Source organism: Sorex araneus, chromosome 10 (genome assembly GCF_027595985.1).
Source record: "Sorex araneus isolate mSorAra2 chromosome 10, mSorAra2.pri, whole genome shotgun sequence".
Classification (NCBI taxonomy): domain Eukaryota; kingdom Metazoa; phylum Chordata; class Mammalia; order Eulipotyphla; family Soricidae; genus Sorex; species Sorex araneus.
The window spans coordinates 36,128,369-36,147,479 of record NC_073311.1 but is presented as its reverse complement, the minus strand read 5'-3'; the positions used below and the strand labels follow the sequence as shown (position 1 = coordinate 36,147,479).

At 45.8% G+C, this 19,111-nt stretch overlaps 1 protein-coding gene across 2 annotated transcripts in view; it reads right to left on the bottom strand.

Annotated features, from left to right (window-relative positions):
- The window catches only part of PLXNC1 (plexin C1), a 172,224-nt gene that overhangs the window by 56,912 nt on the left and 96,201 nt on the right, over positions 1 to 19,111 (bottom strand). For both annotated transcript variants that reach the window (XM_004602834.2, XM_055118386.1), the window contains exons 10-15: positions 17,734 to 17,873; positions 14,765 to 14,944; positions 11,212 to 11,299; positions 6,375 to 6,578; positions 6,061 to 6,246; positions 227 to 329 (exon numbers count right to left, since the gene is read on the bottom strand). In XM_004602834.2, the coding sequence (XP_004602891.2) occupies positions 227 to 329; positions 6,061 to 6,246; positions 6,375 to 6,578; positions 11,212 to 11,299; positions 14,765 to 14,944; positions 17,734 to 17,873 (901 nt within the window). The remainder of the gene's footprint in view (positions 1 to 226; positions 330 to 6,060; positions 6,247 to 6,374; positions 6,579 to 11,211; positions 11,300 to 14,764; positions 14,945 to 17,733; positions 17,874 to 19,111) is intronic.

The following is a 19,111-nucleotide window of genomic DNA, read 5'->3' as shown; positions in this document are numbered from 1 at the left end:
TATGAATATCACCGGGTGTGGTCCCCAAGAACAAGAAAACCAAAAAAAGATGTAGCATGTGTGTAAAAGTAAGCCTACAGGCTCTCAACACATACCAATCATTCCTTTCCCCAAATTCTGATTGGGGGATTTAACCCATTATTAACACTCCTGTAAGCTGGGCATCAATCTGCCTGTGGAAAGGCCCCAGGGAATCACTTGTGGAGAAAAATCAACAGGCACTCACCAAAGATGACAATCAGGAGCAGGACGGGCAGAACGATGAGGAAATACCAGGTGGTAGGCATGGCCTCCCGATCCACATACCGCTCCAAGTTCCCGAGCTTCACCTGGAGGGACAGAGTGCATCAGACCACCAGAGGCCGGTACCTGCCCAGGATCCCTGTAGTTCTCCCCAGGATGCCAGCACACCACACAAAGTAGCAAGCAGAAGGAAGCCATCTAAGTTCATGGCCCATCTCAGCGCAGACAGTTGGCCTGCCTTGAGCCAAACCAGAGCAGTCCCTTGGGGGGCAGGAAGATGGCTCAGTGGTCAAGCCTTGTATGTGTGAAGCCCTGGGTTCTACCCCCAAAAAACAAACAAGTAAACCAAAAAGAACCTTCCCCAGGCCTGGGTTTCCACTTCAGCCAGTTGAGCCATGTTGTTCCAGCTAGAGATCTTATTTTATTGTTTTTGATAGCACAGTGGGTAGGGCATTTGCCTTGTATGTGGCAGGCCCAGGTTCGATTCCTCCGCCCCTCTTGGAGAACCCCGCAAGCTACCGAGAGTATCTCACCCACACGGCAGAGCCTGGCAAGCTACCCATGGCATATTCGATATGCCAAAAACAGTAACAACAAGTCTCACAATGGAGACGTTACTAGTGCCTGCTCAAGCAAATCGATGGGTAACAGGACGACAGTGACAGTGACAGACTGTGATTAAAGTTCAGGTTACCTCCTGGCAGTAGTGTTAACATTTGTGATTTTTGATGCACCCAGACCTCACACTTCACTACCACCAATATGCCCAAATCTCTTTTCCAGTGACCTAATTCCTAGCCCATTTCTAGTCTACCTCATCATTCCTACCACCCTTCCCTCTGGTGATCTCAGATTCATAATCCAAGGCCAAAGGTTTGTCATCACTTGAAGTTGTCCATTTCCATGTTTTATCTCTTTATCACCTAGAATTGTTTGTCTTTGGTTTTGGACCACACCAGGTGGCACTGAGGATATACGCTTGGCCTTGCTCTTTGGGGACCAACTGTCGATGATATTGGGGACCTAAATGTAGAGCTGGAGATCAAACCTGGGTCAGCTTCATGCAAGATCAGCTGCATGCAAGGCCCTAAACCCTGGACTGTCTTTCTGGCTCCATCATTTAAAGTTGGTCCTCTCTGTCCTGAGGGCTTTCCATAGCAGGAGAGAGGGCAAGAAAGAGGTGGAGCCTATACGTAAAATGATTGAGAAATTTTGACTATCTCTTCTGCATCTGTGTTTACTGGGTGGGCCCATTTTAAATGAAGCTTCCTGAGACCAAAATTAACCCCCCAAAACAAATTTGGCAGATTGCTTTGATAACCCCTGAAAGCTTTTCCAGTTTTTGTGTTTGTTGGGTTATAAACGTTTTAGAGAACTTATAATCATGGCTTAATTTTTTTTTTTTGCTTTTTGGGTCACACCCAGCGATGCTCAGGGGTTACTCCTGGCTTTGCACTCAGGAATTGCTCCTGGCAGTGCTTGGGGGACCATATGGGATGCTGGGGATCGAACCCAGGTCGGCCGCGTGCAAGGCAAACGCCCTACCCACTGTGCTATCGCTCCGGCCCCAATCATGGCTTAATTTTAATTGGATACTGAGATTGAACCTTTGGAGCATGTGGTGAAAGAGATTGGGTCCGAGATTCTGGCCTGGGGCCTCCCTCCTGGCTTTGAGCCTGCTCTGCTCACTGCTAGAAGTCTGGGTTACTCAGCCATGCACACCCCACTGCTGTCTTCTCCAAAATGGGGTGCTGAAGATGCTCTTCCTAGGACTGCTGGGAAGAATTAAAGCCCCGCATATTCAAGTCAGCTGGCTCACGGAGCTCCTGCTTTAGCCTCCTCTGGGGCTTCTTAAAGTCAGGTCTGATCCAAGGCCCACAAGGTGCCAGTGAGTCTCCTGGCACCCTGAACTCTCCAGCCTCCTGCAAACATCCCTACTCGCTCTTTCCACAGTGATGTACATGGGTGTGTGTATGGGGAAGGGAGGGTGGTAGGGTGGGGGTGGGGACTCAAGCTGTGCTCATTGGCCTCTCTGGGTAGTGGCTCTTTGCAAGGATTCGAGGATGCTGTGCTGCTTCGGTAAACCCCGAGGGGCTGGGATTTACCTGGACCACCTTCACAGTGCTTGAGGGCTTCCAGGCTGCACCCAGCGATGTCAGGGGCCCATGTGGTGCCTGGTACAGAACTGGGGTCAGCCACAGGCATGGCAGCACAATAACCCCTGTATTGACTAATTAGCCCCTCAACTGGCCTTGCCCTTTTGCTTGCAAATGCCCTTGGCACGTTCCTGATTAGGACCTTGGAACCTGTAATTCCTTCTTCCTAAACACTTCACCCCAGAAGGCAGCCGATACCCGCCCTACACCGACCCCCTACACAAATGCCCTCTCTTGATGAGGAGACCTTGGCAGTGCAACCCCAATCCCATGCCTCTTCCCCTTCTTGCTTCATTTTCACCCTCACAACAGCCACCATCTAAGACATGTTTCATGTCTTCCTATAAGCAACACTCCCCTCAAGATAGGGCTTGAGGAGATAAAACCCTGGTGGCCATGAGCTTCCAGAAGCAAAACCCAGGCATGTGGGTTCAAGGACTAAGACTCCAGGTGACATGATGGCAGTGGAGACAGGCCATCCCTTCCCATCTCTCCGCACACTTGGGGTCCTGGCTGTCACACCCACAATCTTCCTCTGGGTCCCATCTCAGTGCATGAACAGCCTTGATCCAGAGATTCCCAAATGAATCTCAAGATAGATTAGCTCCCTACAGAGATGTCTCTGGACCCCAACTATTTACAATTTTAGAATTTCAGAAGTGTGCAGCTGCTTTTGTGCCTTGCAACCTCTCATGATATTCATAATAAGCAATAGAAAATAAATTATCTAGCATCTGTCCCTGGCAAGCAGGCTTAAATGATGGTGGGAAAATTCAAAATAATGGTGGTGGGAAGGTGTAATAGTGTTGTTTTTGTAGGGATTGGTGTTGAAATATTGAATATAATCAATTAATGTGAACAACATTATGAAAATAAGATTTAAAAAAGCATATCTATCCATCTAGAAAAAAAAGAAACTATAATTCAGGAAAGAGGGTGTGCCTGAATATATTTTAATAACAATTCCTTCAATTCTTAAAAAAAAATAGACAGGGATTTCTCCGCGCCCGCACCCCCAGAATGACTGACGAAGAGGACGGAGCTGCTTGGGACACCGGCAGCCCACCAGCAACCTGCAGTATGTGACTTGAGAGTTTCCGCCAGGTCCCCCGTGCGGAAATCTCTCTCTCTCTCTCCTTCAACTTTCTCCCTGGACTTTAGACAGAAACCCAAAACCGCGCGGCCGCTGCCGCGGCCGCGCGACTTAATGTCATCTTAGTATCAGCAGTATGTAATGGTTCCTTCTTAATGGGTCGGACTTTTGTGGGTGTTCCTAACAAGAATAGTAAGTATTTTGTTGAAATATTGAAGGCAATCAAAATGGTAGCCATCTCTCTAGACTGAACTAAGCTATATCCCCACGCTGGCTGAGAAGAAATATCCTTCTTTCTCGGGAAGAAACGTGGCGTGGTGTCAAACATAGTGTGATGTCCATTAAGCAAACAGACCTGGTGGCGTGGGAATGGGAAATAAGGGGAAAAATTAGGTACATGGACCAGCGGGACGCTGGTGGTATCTCGAGCCGGAGCCGATATCAGCGCAAGAGCTTTGGTTCCAGAAACTGCTTCCAGACACTCTACTAGACTATCAACTAAGCCAGAGCCCCACGCCGGCTGATGACGGGAAATAACCATCCTCTTCGGTTTTTTTTCCCTTTGTCAGACAGCGTGGCGATTACTAAACAGGCGTGAACTCGGTGGCGTGGGGCAAGGGGGAAAAAGAAAAGTTATGTAACAAACAGCAGGACTTAATATCTCTATATGCTTAGTAATGGAGAATTATCAAATGCCTCATTGGCAATAGGACTGTCTTTTTCTTTTTGGGGGGAAACCCCAGCAACGGTAGTGAGTTGTGTGTTGAAACATGGAATGTAATCGAGATAAGCGCAAATGAAGTGAAACCTATCACGTATAAGGGTGGGGACTAGGGAGGTGGGAGGGGGCGGCAGATAGACTGGGGGGGTTGGGAATGTAAGATGGGCACTGGTGAAGGAAGGGGTATTTGAATATTGTATAACTGACATAATCCTGAGAACTTTGTAACCCTCCACTTGGTGATTCAATAAAAAAAAAAAAAAGTCAAAAAAAAAAAATAGACAGGGCTTGAGTTCTGTTTTCTTTTCTGCTGCATCCCCATCTGAGCAAAGAAGATGCTCTTATCAAGTTCACAGAGTATTTGCTTTTCTCAATGAACTTGACCAGGCACAGCGCTACTAAGTTCCAGGGGATTTGGAGCACATTAGCAGTAGGAAGGTGCAGTGACTTGGTATATCAAAGCCATAAATGGTAACACTATTGTCACCACGTGACCTAAGCCACAATAACATTTAAAAAACAATTCATGGTCCTGATAGAGATTATAATTATTATTATCTCTTCAAGTCAAGTGACTAAACCAAGACTGTATTGCTGAACAGGGAGAAACCCCTTTTAACTTGCAACTTGACTGTATTGCTGAACAGGGAGAAACCCCTTTTAACTTGCAACTTTAAAAAGGAACTGTTTGGTGGGGTGGTCTTCCAGTCTGAACAGCTTCTTTCTTGTCCTTAATCCAATTCCTCTTTTTTTTTTTTGCTTTTCTTTTGGGGGTGTCACACCCAGCGATGCTCAAGGGCTATTCCTGGCTCTGCACTCAGGAATTACTCCTGGTGGTGCTTGGGGACCATATGGGATACCAAGGATCAAGCCCGGGTTAGCCATGTGGAGGGCAAATGCTCTACCCACTGTACTATTGCCCCATCCCCCTTATTCAATTCTTTATGGCTACAAAATGATTTGTGGGGAGGCCCCCATATGTGGTGCTAAGAGGTCACTCCAGGCAAGACATAGCTAATTGGCTAGATGGTCCCATGAGAGGGGCCCAGTGCTGGGACCCTCCAGGGAAATACTCAATGGTGCTTAGGGCCTCTAGAGCTACTCCCAGCTCTGGGGGGGGGGGCACGTGGTAACATGCATAGAACTGGGGTCCTCACCCTAAACTCCTGTGCTATCTCATCAGCCTCCATAAAGCATCTTCACTCCAGTAGGGCTGCCTCATGTGGCCTGAACACTATGTAAAGAGAAACTTCTTGCGAAAGGTTTTCTTACCAGTAAGCTCATGTCTTTCCTGGAGACCTAAATACACCAGTGGCAGGTCCCTCAAACATGTCTGGGGAAAGACGGGCATGACTTCATGGAGAAGCAGCAGCCCACAAGCCATGGCTCATCTGGTCTCCATCAGACTCTGCTGCTCTGCAGGGGTGCTGCCAAGGAGCTCCCCATGCCCCCTCCCCAACATACACACATAGTGGGATTCTACTAAGACTATCATCCCCCTTTGGGGGGAAAGAATGGAAGCTTATTCACCAGTGGGTCCAGAGCCTGCTCACAGATGCTAAAGTGTAAACGCATAGTAGAAAAAAAAGCCATCAAGATTCATTAGTTTTAAAGACAATGACGTGCTCAACTCTGACATGAGAATAGGCACAAAGGTGGATTTTGCCATCTATTTTGGAGGAATTATGCATGTGCTACAATACCAGCTTTATTTTATTTATTTGTTTATTTATTTATTTATTTATTTATTTTTAAGTGCAAGTCAAAAAGATCCCCGGACAATTCTACTTTGGCTTTCGGTTCGAGGAATTACCTGCCAGTAAAGATAAAAACACCAGGTGACTTACCCGAACTTTCTTGGAGGTGCTGGCAATGCTGTTAGCGGTCGTTATGCCTTTGATTTTGCAGAAGATGGTGGTGAGATCTTGATTCCGGGTAATATTTTCAAAGCTGCAATTTAATTGCCCATTTTCCCCATGGAAGAGAGTAATTTCAATGTCTTTCTTGGAGATGTTAAAGTTATCATTTTCTTTCTGCAAAGAACACAGCGGAACTGAGGAAATCAGGGTGCGTGTAGAAATTCAGACATTCAACCCAATTTCCCATTTGCAGGAAGGGGTTGACAAGGGTGGTATCAGCCTCAGCAGAAAGAAAAACCTACCTGAATTTTGACTTCCAGTTCTGTGTCCACAGCCGGGTCAACCCGATAGCCTGTGAACTTGGGGTCCTCCAGATACTGCAAGCTTCCACAGTTCAAGAAGGTCTCCTGAACCCTCAGCCTCACCATGACATTTGTACGGACTTTTGAACTTTTTAAACCGGGTGCTAAAAATCGACAGTAAGTCGCTGTGCAATGTTCAGAGACCTAAGGGAGGAGAAAACACTTTAAGAACTTTAATTTAGGGCCGAGTGATAATACAGTAGGTAGGGCACTTGCCTTGCATACGGCTGACCCAGGTGTGATCCCCGGCATCCCATATGGTCCCCTGAACACCACCAGGAGTAATTCCTGAGTGCAGAGCCAGGGGTAAGCCCTGAGCATCACCGGGTATGACCCAAAGCAAAACAACACCCCCCCCAAAAAAAATAAAAAGCAAAACCAAAAAGAACATCGATGAATCCGGGCTCTGGGTCTAGCTTAATTCCCATATCTAAAGGGAATGCTTGACAGGTGGAGGCCATCGCTACTCACATAATCAGTCATGCCCAGCAGAGTCCAGGAGCCACACTCTTGTGCAGTTCTGCTGCTAAATTCCTAGACTTGTTCCAAACATTCTCTTCTCCCCTGCACAGGCTTGCGTTATTTTATAAACATCTCATTCCTTTCATGATTGGCTCAGAACATTTTATAGAAAACTCACTCCCTTCTCACAATGGGATACATGTTTCCAGCCTATACACCAGAATTAATTCATCTCCAGAATGCAGAAACTTCCCACCTCAGTAGCCCAGAGACACACAATCAAAGAATGCCTTAGACTGTGTACACTACTGTGACTGTCTGACCAGCAGACTCTCAATAAACTCACTTTGCCTACAGTAAAGTTCAATAAACTTACTGTGCCTAACCCATATTGCTCTCCAGGCAAACTCTTTGATGGTCCCAGCTCTTGGACCCAGAGGCCTGGATTTAAGCGGTCCCTCTCTCTTCATGCTTTAAGCTCTAAGTGACCTGGGTAACTAGATTTGCATGTGCTTCCATTCTCACATCTGTGAAATGAGGGCAGACTGATAGTACAGTGGCTAGGGTTCTTGCCTTGCAAGCAGCTGACCCGGTTCGATCCCTGGCATCCCATCTGACCCCCTGAGCACTGCCAGGAGTGATCTTTAAGTGCAGCACCAGGAGCAAACCCCGAGTATTGCTGAGTGTGCCTCCTTCAATTCCTCCAACCTGAATTTAATTAACGAATTAATTAATGGGTGATAGAGATATGCACCGGGTTGAATGAAACCTAAATTAAATTAAATGAGATGAAGGCTCATGAAACGAAATGAGGTCTCCATTCAGGGAGATGACGCATGCAAACATGCATGAGTAGGAACTGGTACACAGCACTCCCTCTCCTGGGGCTGCGATCATTACTGAGTAAGGGAAGGATCTGAAGTGGATGGCAACAAGGGACACATACGCTGAGAGGAGTAGCTGAGAGCAGGGTCTGGAACTTCTCCACTCAGTGACCCCTTCTGTCCAGAACAAACACAACATGGACGAGTGCTGCAGGTGACTCCTCAGATCCACAACACAGTTGATTCTGGTTGTGGCCCATGCAGAGATCTTTCTAGTGGCCCAATTTTTCATGATCCAACCCCACTCTCCCATATTTAACTACGGGGGGAGAGAGCCCCATTGCTATTGGAGAGAGAGCCATATTACTCTTGGGGAGAGAATCACAACCGCAGCTGAAGAAGCTGGGGGCTGAGCTGTGGTTCTCAGCCTTTTGGCGTTCATACCTGCCCACTGGTACCTGGAAACCAGAGTCAGCTGAGTGCAAGAGCTTTTTGTGTAGATCCACTGAGGATTTCTGCAGATTGGTACTGGCATGTGGGTCTGTGTTTGAAAATCAGGGCCAGAGAAAAGGCAAGATGGTACCAGTGGTCCCAGGTAGTCTTCACCCCCACTAGCTGGGTCCCAAAAAATTACTGGATGGGTGATGAGGCTGCTGACCTGTGTGCTGCTGGTGGAAACTGTTTCAGCAGAAATCACTCCTCACGGGAGCCAGGAGCAGTGCAGACCTCATGGAAAGGAGGAGGAAAAGGAAATGGAAGGGACAACAGCCTCTACTTTGAAAGAGTGAGAGACGGGATACAGCCTCCCCGGCCTATCACAAGGAACCGCAATGTCATTCTCAGGTGCTGGGGACAGGCGAGAAAGCTGGTGAAAAATGGAAGGTTGACAAATTTCTGGAGTCAGGGGTGCTGGCAATTAACCCAGGGCTTTGTGCAAAGCTGGAGCTCTGGCGCCGAGCTTATTCTCCGGGCCCTGAGGAATGGGTATGAGAAAAACCACCAAGGACCAAAGAAATACTGCCGTGGGCAGGGTGCTTGCCCTGAAAACAGTCCACCTGGGTTCAGTCCCCAGCACTCCATATGGTTCCCTGAGCCCCAGGAATGATCATCTGCCAGGAATGATCCCTGAGCACAGAGCTAGGAGTAAGCCCTGAACAGCCAGGTATGGCCCCAAAGTCAAAAACAAAAAGAGCAACTAAGACTCTTACGGTGAAATCTGCCAGATAGGGGAAACTTTCTATCTCTTTTTTTATTTAAAAAAAATTTACTTTCTCATGTTGGGGAGTAAAAAAGAGGGTGGGCAAGAAGCAACGAGTGGAGAAAAATGTAATGCAAAGGGCTGGGATTTGGAGAAAAACCTTTCCGGGGACCCCTTTGAGCACTCCAGCCCTTAGTTTCTCACTCATATTCTGGTGAGATGATGAAATCACTAAACCCCTGCCTCTGCCTTCTGGGCAGCTGGAACCCCACCGGCGGGCTTTTTGCTGAAAATGCCTTTAAGAAAGATTACCAGTGACGGGGTCATGCTGACCTCATTTTCCTCGGCTCTCTAAATTTCCACAGAGTGACCAGCTCCCACATTCTGAAATGCTCTTTTCCTCTAGTTTCTAAGCAACTTCCAACCACCTTCAACTGGCAAGCTTATTTTCTTTAACTCCTTAAAATAAAGCCATTCAAGTGTCCGGCAGGATTGCTGCGTGGCAGAGAAACCTAACCTTCCAAGTGGCTGCTTATGGGTTTGATCCTTGGTTGTCCCACATGGGCACAATCCACGCAACCCTGCTATCTGTGTCTGACAGCCCTGTTGTCTGTGATCCCAGCACTGCCAGCCACCTCAGCTCCACTCCCGAGCAACTCAACGGAAAAGATTCATGAGCACCACAGCCCAGAAGGGAGTACTCTGGTGGGCACAGGTGTGTCGGCGACTCCAGTAAGCTCTGCAACCGAGATGGGTGTGAACCCCACAGCTAAGGGGGTGTGATCCTGGTGAGCGCGCCTGCCAGCCCCTCAGCCTAAGGGGTGCAACCTCCAGTGAACCACAAACTAAGGTAGCCTCCCTCGCAAGCACCAGCACTGAATGTGCCAGCACCACTGCCTGGTCTGTGTGTGTGTGAGCCCCTGTCACTGCAGCAGCAACATTGCCACCAACAAGAGAGGGTGGAGGAAGAGAAGGATTTAAAAAAAAAATAAATGAGAGAAGCTTTTCTGCAAGAGTCCATCGGGGCACTCTGTTGCTTGGCTCTCACGCCTAAGATGCTGTTCCCATCCTTCGAGTAATGACAGTGCGACAAAGACCTCCAGCCTATGCCAGCTCTGGCAACTCCCCTGCACTCAGCACCGGTGCTCCTCAGCCCCACAACCTACTAATGCCACAGACACCCACATCTCTGCACGAGTGTTCTCACTGATGACGGGAATGTTTTCAGCTACTACTCTCTGGATTATCCTATGCACCCATGTCAGAGCCATACGGTGTCCCTGTGCTCATGTCACTACCTGCACAATGACCTTTGATGGCTCCCCAGCACCTGCAGAATTTGGGCTGGCATGCTTCTGGTCCCATGTGGTTCTACAGCCACGTCTCTAGCCCACCCAGGAGCCACCTGTTCAGCACGGACTGAGGCACTGATACTCAACCCACCATGGGCTTATAAGGAACCTTCTTCTGCCCCTGAAATTCCCTCACTGCTCCCCCAGTCCGAGGTCCTGGGAAGGGGCAGGGTCTTCAGAAGGCAGTGACTATCCTGCACCCCACGAGGCCGCTACTCTCACATCTTGCAACAGGGAAGGGAGAAACAGGAAAAGGGTTTAGACGTCCACTTGAAAGCCTCAACCCACACTTGACAACCACCATTTCTCCACTTGCTCCCAGGATGGAGCACCATCTAGAAGCATCTAGGAGCTTCCAAGGGAAGGATGAGACCCAGGGTGACGTGTGTTGGTCTAGATGAGGGGCAGGGATCAGACTTGTGTGAGTGTGTGGTGGAGAGATGAAAACACAATGGCAGGGGAGAGCGGCTGAAAGGCATCAGCCGGGCTGGACAGACACTGCCAAGAGAAGCGCATGACAGGAAAAGGGTCCTGAGCAAATCATTTCACCTGGGCGAAGCAACTCTCACCCAAGTCAGAACTCGGCCTGCAATGGGAACCCCCTTGCATTTACCCTTCACAAGGAAGCTCTTTTTGCCACAGCCCTAACTACTTGCAAGGCATTTTCACACGCAGTCACAGACACTGTTTCTCTAAAGTTCTTATCGCAGATCACTCCGGAGGAAGCAGCCAACCCTATCAGACCAAGCTCTTTCCTCTGAGCCCCACTGTACAGACTCAGCTACTGCTTATCTCTGCCACAGCCCAGCTGGTGCCTCAGATGCAACAGGTACAAGTCTCTCCTATCAAGGCGCAGAGGTGAAAGACACCTCCCAACACAGTGTGATGAAAACAAAGCATCCTTGGAAATAACTATTAGTACCGAGTGGTAGAAGACTTACATTTATGTTTCCTTTCAACTCGTGAGAAATGATTAGGTTGTCAATTACATCAAAATTTCTGCCCACGATGGTTATATTCTGACCACCACTGCAAGGGGGAAAAAAAAAAGCAACAGTAGGAATTTCATAGTCAACACCCAGGCATTTTGCATCTGCAAACAAAGTACTAATTTATTCATCTTTAATATTAAGCTCAGTGATGTTTGATAGCAAATGAACACATTTTAATTTCAAATGCCTGACAATTTTAGAAGACTTTTAATGATACTGGCTACAAATTCATCCCTTTCAAGGTAACATCAATTAAAAAATTCAGGTTAGATCTCCTTTTAAATCCTAGGAACATGCCCAAATTCTTTCACAGACTTTTGAGTTTTGTTGTGTCATTGCCACATATAATCAAATCATCAGCAGTACCTTGAAAAGGTTCCACCAAACAGAATTTTGTTTGATTGCTATTTAATCTATATGAAGATGCTTCAATCTAACAATTTTCCAAATCAAATTCCCAGCCTACCTACCAATTATACTTTATTTAGGGAGCAAGGGAACACTTTGGACAGGATAAGTGGTAAATGACATTAAACGTACAAATCCCAGCTTGTAAGCCATCTAAATCATAGCTAGCTTCTCTGTCTCTCAGACCAAGCCAAAGGTGCTCTCCTCTCCTCGACGTCTGGGTACATCTGTGCCAAGCAGTCATCAGAGGCGAAAGAAACAGCTGTCCATAGCTCTGCTTCCCTTGGAGTCTGTCCACGGGAGTCTCTGGATAACTCATCCTGGGGATAAGATCCTGGGAGTGTCAGCACCACTATCTGGGCAAGCCCCTGAGCATAAATTGAGGAAGTGGCTCCAAGGGGCCAATTTGGAGAAAGAAGAGGGAAGACGTGGAACCCTTTAGCCCTGAGTGGGAAGGACAAGCCGACTTGTCCCTTGGCTTGCCTGTTGCCAAGACGAGAAAAGCAAACCCAATGTACTCTGTGGTTGGCCAGGCTTACTCAGGGCACTGTGCCCCAGGCGCAGCAAAGACATGGGCGCTCAGAGGCAACACGTCAAACAGGATGTTAAAAAGCTTTTGAAATTTTTTTGAAATGCTTTTGAAATTTTATTTTATAGGAACAACACTCAGTGGTACTAAGGGTCAGGGAGGGGAAAGACACGCAGTGCTTGGGGCTGAACTCAAGTCACACACTTGAGGTACTTCCCCTGTCCCCTAAAGCCTTTGATTTGATAGCAAAACTGACCACTGTGGTTGATTCAAAGCACGGCACTCAAGGGCAGACTGCCTGTGAGCCTGGGAAGTCCGTTTCCCCATCTGTAGAAGGGGCCTGGTTGGAACGTGATGTCTGAGTGCCAGCAATAGGCACATTTAGAAAAACATAACATGAGGCTGACGCCCAAGGACAGCAGATACAAGGACCAGGAGGAATGCCCCATAGCTGGAAGTCTGCTTCATGAGTGGAGGTGAGAAGGCAGAGGGAATAGAGAAGGGATCACTAAGAAAATGATGGCTGGAGGAATCACTCGGGACGGGAGATGTATGCCGAAAGTAGATAATGGACCAAACATGATGGCCTCTCAGTGTCTGTGTTGCAAGCCATAATGCCCAAAAGTAGAGAGAGAGTATGGGAAATATTGCCTGCCATGGCAGCAGGGGGAGAGTGGGAAAGGGGGGATATACTGGGGATTTTGGTGGTGGGGAATGTGCACTGGTGGAGGGATGGGTGCTTGATCATTGTGTGATTGTAACCCAGACATGAAAGCTTGTAATGATCTCACAGCGATTCAATAAAATTTTTTTTAAAAAGGGACATCTGCCATTCTAGAACCTTGGCTTTTAAATGTCCCTTTCCTCCATGCTGTGCTCAGGGGCTGAACTGGATCACCCCACACTCTTAAATTAAGGTGCTGGAGTCGTAAGTGCTGGTCTCTCAGAATGTGACTGTGTCTTGAATCAGGACCATTTTTTATTCATTCATTTATTTTAAGTTTGGGGGAAACACCAGCAATGCTCAGGGCTTATTGCTGGCTCTGCACTCGGGGATTACTCCTGGTGGACCCAGGGGACCATATGAAGTATTGGAGACTGAACTTGGGTCCGCCCCATGCAGGGCAAACATCCCACCCATGGTACTATCACTAGAGCCCATGAGACAGGATCTTTAAAGCTAGAGAACATTAGAAAGGGTCATCAACCAATGGCAGCTGCTTTAGGAAGAGATTAGGCCCCACACAAAGGCAGAAGGAAGGTAAGGGGAAAACACAGGTGAAAGACAGCATCTGTAAGCCAAGGAGAGGGCCGCAGAAGAAATCGGTTTTTGTCATCCCGTCTAACATGCTATAATATGGTAACTCTCCCATACTAAAAAGGATACCTCTCAATCTTAAAATATGAATATTACAAGTAATTTTCTTTCTCTTTCAAAAATAGGTTTTTTTTTATTGACTCAGTATTATGAAAATTTGCCTGTGTTAAGAAAACATCTTTAGAGTTATATTCCAAACTCTGAATGTGGATTTAATTTCAAGTAGGGGGAAAATTTTTTTCTTTTCATATATTGGAGTCATCTGGAAGAGTTTATTTGGGCATTCCTCTATATTACATAGGGATGAACTTTGAAATATATATACAGCTTTTTCATTTGGAGAGTTCCTAATATTTTCTCAAAGCATGAAAAACTCCCCATAGAATTTTATATTTTAAGTTTTAAGAAATACGGGGCTGGAGAAATAGAGCACTTGTCTTGTACATATCTGACTTGGTTTGATATCCAATACCACTTATGAATTCCCAAAGGATGCCAGATATGACCCCTGAGCACCAAGCTGGAAGCGTTGCTGGGTGTGGCCCAAAATGAGGGGGGAGGGAAGAGAGAGGACTGGAGTAGAGGAGTAGAGAGAGGAGACAAGGAAAGAGGAGAGGAGAGGGGAGGAGAGGAGAGGAGAGGAGAGGAGAGGAGAGGAGGGGAGGGGAGGGGAGGGGAGGGGAGGGGAGGGGAGGGGAGGGGAGGGGAGGGGAGGGGAGGGGAGGGGAGAGAAAGGAGAGGAAATAAAGAGGGGAGAACAGGAAAGTGGATAGGAGGGAAAAGCAGGGGTGGGGAGAGGAGAAGAAGAAGGAGAGGTAAGGAGGGGAAGAGAGAAAAGGGGAGAAGAGGAGAGAAAAGGGGAGAAGAGGAGAGAAAATGGGAGGGGAGGGAAGAAGGGGAGGAGCAGGAAAGAAGTCTTCACAGATGGGAGTGAGAAATAATGAAGAGGGCTATGCTTTCACAACAAAACTGAGGCAAAGAACGGGTACTGCAATGAACAACCACTGGGCTGTAAGTGTCCTGGCTGCCGTGGCAAAGAATAAAACAGAATGAAGTGACAGGCACATCATGATTCCTTACCTTGTCAGGTAAGCTTTGGGGTTTTTTGCTTTGTTTTGTTTTTTACAGGAATAAACCCTAAGAGGAATTTGGGTGTGGTATTTCTATCTTCATTTCCCTGAAGCCCATGAACTGTATGCCAAGGATGCTGCTAACTCAATGGGAGAAAAATAAGAATGTAGAAGTACCTGACCCAGGTGGTAGCAGGAAATATATGGGAACAGTGTGGCAGAGCAATGTAAGACAAGTGCCCCACGGACGAGCAGTTCCCGCCGTCGAACTGGATGCACACATCCTTCATTTCTTTTCGGCTTGACGGAAGGGAGAATTTCATATGGGTATCATTTAGCACATGGCTAACCCGGATCCTAGAAGAAGGTGGAAAGAAATTCGTCAGTGACACGGACGCTCAGCACAGGTGGTTACCCAAACTGCTAGCCTATGAACTTGAACTACAATTCAGGAACTAGCAGAACAGCTGCAGGCCCATGCACACGGATCCGAGACCACTGACCCAATTTGGTTATGACCTGGGGTTAGGTTCCTCTTTTGTGTGTTGCGTGGGGAGGAATTATATTTTTTTTCATTTGCATTTCCCTTAGAAGTGGGGAAAGAAAGAGGGATAGTTCTGGGGGATGCGTGTGGCTCAGGACCTGGTTGGATACTCAGCCCCCATAAAATAAACAAATAAACAAAAATCCATACTGGAAAGCAGAGCATGGACAGGAATACTAAGGAACCACTGTTAATACTGTTGTGTATGATAACGGCACTGCTCTTATGTGTCAAAGGCACTCGTGAGAGAGAGGTTATCAGGTCTATGATAGGTTTAATTAATTTAATCACCAGGGAAGGGGGTTATGGGTGAAGGGAATCAAAGGGCTCCCATTTTCAGTTATAAAATAAGTGAGGGGGGAACAGAGACCAAGGGTAGGGGTTAAGGCACTTGCCCTACATATGGTCAAGCTGGGTTCAATCCCTAGCACCACACATGGTCCCCTGAGCACTGAGTCAGGAGTAAGTTCTGAGCACCACTGTTAGGCAAAAAAAAAAAAAAGAAGTCTCTCTCCTCCAGCACTTGGAGGGACAGAAGCCTTGTAGGCAAAGATGGATACTCATCTTTTCTGAAAGCCCACGATAAAATTCTGGTCCAGAGTGCATCGGGACTTGGAATCACTCAGGATGCCATGGTGCCTCCCACAGTGTTTCCAGACTAGAAATGTGTGTGTGTGTCAGAGAGAGAGAGAGAGAGAGAGAGAGAGAGAGAGAGAGAGAGAGAGAGTCTCCCCTGTGGGAGTCAAAGCAAAGTTTTCTCCTTCATAACCTATAGCTTCCTCTGGGTCTCAGCTTCCAATGTGTCTCTACAGCACTAGGTTGTATCTGAGCATTGCTCAACTCATAAGAATCCATTCTCAATCATGAAATGATTCTCCACAGGAACAGCATCATTACTACTTGGAAGATGTGTGCAGGCTCACTAGCTTGAATGCCCATATCCTGCAGGCAGTAATAACAGGGTCTTAGGAAAAGGCAAACTCAAAGCCAACACTGAAAAAAAAAAAACCCAACATCATCCACTGATGCTCAGATTTGCTTTCTCAAAGACATCCTATTCCAAGCAAAGCTCTAAGAAGTTCATCATAAAATGGCTGATGATTAAAATTCAAACTTGTTTATGAATTGTGGGAGGAGGTGGAAATGTGGGTCATTCCGCTCCTATTTTTGTATTTTCTCTTCAGAAAAAAATATGCTTTAATTGGGCATTTTAAATATAGCATATTAAAAAGTCATTGGGAATTATGGCATGAGCTCAGATATAGGATTAACTGGGCTCTGATGTTTGCTGCTCGTGAACCTGAGCTCAGCACACAGATGTGGTTACTGAAATGCTACGCGCAGAAAGGTCTCAGTCATCTAATTTAATAACTGCAGTATCTCAAGACACGCTCAGAATTGGAATGAGCGCATCAAGAGTCAGAAGCAGGATAACTCTTTGAGACATGAACTCTTTTTCCAGGGGAGCTGCATGCCATGGAGTGAATACACAGGTGTTTGATATCTTGGATTTTACTACACCAAATGAAAGGTCCTTGTAATATGGTAGTTACTCAGAATACATGATTTAAAAAATGCCTATGTACATAAATACACTCAAGTCTATGCAACAATCCTGGGACCTAGAACAGTGGAGAGTCACTGATGATTGGTTTTCCCATCAAAATGACAGACGTGCCAAATGTCTTGTGAGGAGGGGAAGGGGACAACAGATAGACGCAGCAAACGAATTAAAACAGAAATTTCCGTAAATAAGTGTGGCAGATTAAAATGAGGTATAAATCTGTTTTAGTGCTTAAAAACCCAAACACCATGCTTCGGCAGATTGTCTTCAGTGCATTTCCATGATGAGAACTAGCTCAGCATTATACTTCACGGAGATGGAAACATCTTTTTACCTCAAATTAGCCCAGATTTATAAAAGCTAACAAGCAGAAAACTCAAATTATCTATTGTGTTATTACTATCACATCTCTTCTCGGGAATAATACATATAGAAGGGTGTCTGATGAAGTTTCATTGCAAGAGATGAGTTAAGAGGAAAATAAATTATAGAAATGACTGGTTAAGTGGTACAAGGACCAGATATTTGTATGGGGGTGTTTTATTCCTGTATGACTCATGTGTGTTTTACTTTTTATTTAAGCTCCAAAAAAATTATAAAGAGAAAGCTACAAAGACTGAAAACACACCAGAAACTCCCTTTTTCAGTTTTGAGTAATACGTCAGAATAGTTGCTATATTTTCCCAACAAATCCCAAGGTACTCAACAGATTTTTTCTGAGTGGTTAATTTTCACTCTCACTTGATTTTGTTAATGAAAACAAATCAAGACCCCCAAAGAGACAATATCCCAAAAGTATTGTGTACAGAGGTATTGTCGTCGTTGTTAATACGAGGCAGATTTTCTCACAATTAGCTTCAAATGTGTTTAAATTATTTTATTTGTTGAAATCACATCAAATATTCAGGCTAATTGGCCCATTTTGGCACAAAGAAATAAGTTGACTCGTACGATTATAATCACGGTGCCATTCCATAGGCATTTTTTAGCTTCGAACTGTATTATCAAGGATAAATTATTGCAAATATTTCAACTCACACATCCTTATCACAAGTACTGGTTCCTTTCAAGATCATTGTGATGTTAGATGCTTGGGTAAAGTTTGCTCCAGTGACTATCACATTACTTTTTCCTAACGTGGATATTTTCTGTGGCTCAATGGACTTAATGGAGAAGACCTATTGGAGAAAGAAGATTAAAACACAAGATCAAAGCTAAGAAATGGCATTGTTCCAACAACAACAACAAAAAGATTCTGTTTATACGCTGCAGCTCGAAGAAATGACTGGGAAATTATAACGTTTTGCAAACACAAGCAGACAGTGTTTAATGAAATCAATGAATTCAAGGAAGAGTGTTGAAGATTCATGTCTCTCAACATGTGACAGCATGAGGTCAAACCAATTAGTCTTTGTCTCACAAGACAGTTGAAAATAGAGTGGAAGAGTCTGACATTCTGTCTGAAGAGTGAGATATCATGAGAGTTTCAAAAATGCTCATTGTCTTAGAGTCTCTGGAGGCACACAATGAAACAAAAAGAAGGGAAAGACAAGGAGTCCACCGACCTCTGCCAAAAACAGACTCGTCACTAAGCTGGAATAAATGGCATTCTGGATCATAGGCCCCCTGTTAGAGAAAATTTACTCAGAGCCAGAGCCAGCCCCCCACCCCACCCCCACTCCCACCCCTGAAAAATCTACCATCTTTAAGAGAACAAACAATTCACTCCCTCCTCCTCTAATCAAACCCAGGATGATTTCAGTGGCCCTCCATGTGGGAGGGCAGTATCAGCAACACTGGGAACACTGTTTTTGATAACTTAACTACTAAGAAGGTTGACAATTTTTGTATGTTTTTGCTAGGCTACGTGAAGAAGTTATAATATTGCAGGGGAAAAGTCCTTCCAAACTCCTTGTCTCATCTGGTATCACCTGGCACTTAAATCACCATGGCAAAATATTTTTTCTCTTCACTTTGCAGATCCCATTACAAGATTTACCAGATCTCTGTCTAGGAAGCTTTTTTTGAAACCCCCTGATATCCAGAGTCCCATATAATGTAGGCACTCTGATTAAAATTTTTAAAAAATTTCTATTTGATAGTGAGAAGCATTTTTTCCTTTCTGAGAAAATTCCAATTTCATTCACATTTCTTCTACAGATGCAATCATCCATCACTTTGTGGTTCTTCTGACCATTTCCAGCAAGTCTGTATTCTTCTAGAACATGGCGACCAAAACAGGACAGACATAAGACCAATGTAGAGCAGAGCTGACCCTGTTGCATGAGTGCATTTTACACTCACACTCTGGATATTTGAAAATGACACTTAGATCCATAGACACATAGTCATGAGAAACTTGACTCAGAACTGTCAAGTGTGCCCACTTACAGAATCAGGGCTAGGATGGAGCCAC